The sequence below is a fragment of the Trachymyrmex septentrionalis genome, unplaced genomic scaffold, assembly GCF_001594115.1.
Source record: "Trachymyrmex septentrionalis isolate Tsep2-gDNA-1 unplaced genomic scaffold, Tsep1.0 scaffold11, whole genome shotgun sequence".
Lineage (NCBI taxonomy): Eukaryota > Metazoa > Arthropoda > Insecta > Hymenoptera > Formicidae > Trachymyrmex > Trachymyrmex septentrionalis.
The window spans coordinates 3,633,378-3,635,994 of NW_017304228.1; the positions used below are offsets into that span (position 1 = coordinate 3,633,378).

At 27.4% G+C, this 2,617-nt stretch overlaps 1 protein-coding gene across 1 annotated transcript in view; it reads left to right on the forward strand.

Moving 5' to 3' along the window:
- The window catches only part of LOC108749371 (cardioacceleratory peptide receptor-like), a 68,193-nt gene that overhangs the window by 50,432 nt on the left and 15,144 nt on the right, over window positions 1-2,617 (forward strand). Inside the window, exon 2 of the mRNA XM_018488008.1 lies at window positions 2,144-2,279. Coding sequence (XP_018343510.1) covers window positions 2,144-2,279 — 136 coding nt within the window. The remainder of the gene's footprint in view (window positions 1-2,143; window positions 2,280-2,617) is intronic.

A 2,617-nucleotide genomic window follows, 5' to 3' on the forward strand; every position in this document is an offset into this window, starting at 1 on the left:
CAGAAAGTGGATTCATTATATAATATATTTTTCTTAAAAATAAGTTAATTAATTTTGTCTAGAATATGTATGTCCAGAAGATTGGCTTTGATTGTATACAACTATCATGCGGCGTTCAAATGATAATTAAATGTAATTGTGACTTTGTAAATGATTTATCGATTAAAGACGGTTCTTAAAGAGAAAAGCATTAACTTTGTGTCTACAGGCTCCTTGCTTTTTATACATTTATGTTTAAATTTTTATAAATTTTTTTTATTAGCAATTACTTTTATTACTGTAATCATCTTTATTTGTTTTCAAAGCAAAAATAATTAAATTCTCAATACACATTGCAACATAGTCGAAATATTTGAATGATACGAGTATTATCAATAAATGCATTGACGCATAATTGTTTAATTTAATTAATTGACTTATTAATTTGTATTTATATATATATCTTCAAATGCAGTAATCGTCTATAATCACAAATTTTCTCTATTGAAGATGTTGCTTTTACTCTTAACTTAATGAGTTTATTAATTACATCGTTAATTTGTTAAAAATTGTGTATTTATTATAAAAGAGCAGTATATTCCTCTTTTCACATTTTAAATTAAAATATTTATAAGAGTTTCATAAAATCAATAAAAACTTGGGAAATATTATGACTTTAAAATAATTTTAATCAATAGATTTAAAAAAGTAAAGATTAATCAACATTTTAATCGAAATATAACTTGAGTATCTACGAATATTTGAAACTTATTGCAATTGACTATTATTATTGCTATAAAAACGAATGAAGGTATTAAATCGCATTAAAGGCTTATATAGGGATATATGCTGGTTGTCCATTCTCGTAAAATCACGTTGTGTATCATATTAGTCACATTTATGATCAAGCAAATCAGTTTGCTATTCGTATTAAGCATGGCGTGCACAATGCAAACGATGTTAAAATTAACATTTACATGTTTCTCTCATTACACAGCGTGCAATATACGAAACGATATACGAGATCATATTATCTAGTAAACTAACTATCAAATCAACTGTTTATTCGGGTCGTGCAAATCAATAAATAACATTCCGTCACGTCAAAATACAATCATATTGCATGTGTATGCATCTATTGAAGGATAATAAAATAGAGTCAAAATTTGCCTGTGAAAGGACCGTTTAAAATCGGTTTATCTTTATATTATTGAACTTAAATGTGAAGTTTAAAATCGTCCAAAATCCGGACGATTTTATGAAATTGAAATTTATAATTAAGATTTATAAAAAAAGCCTTGTTTCGCAGCAAAACGTATTCTAATAATTAAATAGTAACTATAAATAAAAGAAATGCTTCTTTATTAATGCTTTTGAGAGAGAGAGAGAGAGAGAGAGAGAGAGAGAGAGAGATTGATTCTTTATTAGTTATATTACATCACATCACGTAACAAGTTTACAACCTACGTCTCACATAATAATTATCAATAGAGAAAATAAAAAAAAATAAACAATCAATATAAATTCAGATTTGAAGTACTCAATTCTATTTTTAATTCTAATTTTCAGTATTTAATCCTCCGAGAGAGAGAGAGAGAGAGAGAGAGAGAGAGAGAGAGAGAGAGAGAGAGAGAGAGAGAGAGTATTATACAATCGCTCTTTTTCATCGAAAATATCTTTACACTCTCTTTAAATTGTATTGGTTCTACTCATAGATATATAAGTGCAGCGAATAAGAAAAAAGAAGGAAATGCAACGCCTGAAAATAGAATCATAAAATAGTGGAATTTCGGTAAAAATGAAATGGTCGTGCAACACTCCTCTCTCTTTTTCTCAAAACATCAATAAAAAAATTTTTTTTATTACAATTTATTGCAATTTAATTGTAAGATATATTTGCTCCAAAACAATAATTTTGTAAAAAAAAAATTGCGTTTTCATAAAGTCCTGGATTTTGATGATTTTAAGTCTAAATTTTGTATAATTTTAAGTTTCATATTCAATTTAGCAAGCTCAATAATATAAAGATAAATACAAATTTGCAAAATACATATTAGATGCTCTAAAATTTTTCAAGAAAGAATCACAATTCTATTAATTAAATTAAAAAAGAAATAAAATCGCTAATTTCACAAAGATGAAAGAAACACTTTTCTTTTTATAGACGGAACAATTTGCGGTACTATGGCTACTATTTGCAGTGATAGTCGCCGGTAATACTGCAGTTCTCGCTGGACTTCTGCTGGGAAAACGTAGAAAATCTCGAATGAATTTCTTCATCATGCAACTGGCATTTGCCGGTAAGTTTTTTTAATTATTTTTAAATGTAATTAATTAAGAAAGTTTTCATCTTTTATGAAAGTACATTAGCTTCAAACTAGACAATGAATTCTATTACGTACCAACAATTTGTAAAAATAATATCTATACATTCAATAGAGCTACAGAAGATAATAAAACGGTCTAAACAACAAGAGCGCCACGATCGGAACTTTGTTTTATTTCCACATTGTCAATATTTACCAGAACGAGAATTGTGGACAGAGATTTCTGTTACGTTAGCTCCCAAAACCCCGCTTTTGATATTTAATTCAACCTCTGGAGAATACGATAGCACATCCTCTTTCATGTATATGTT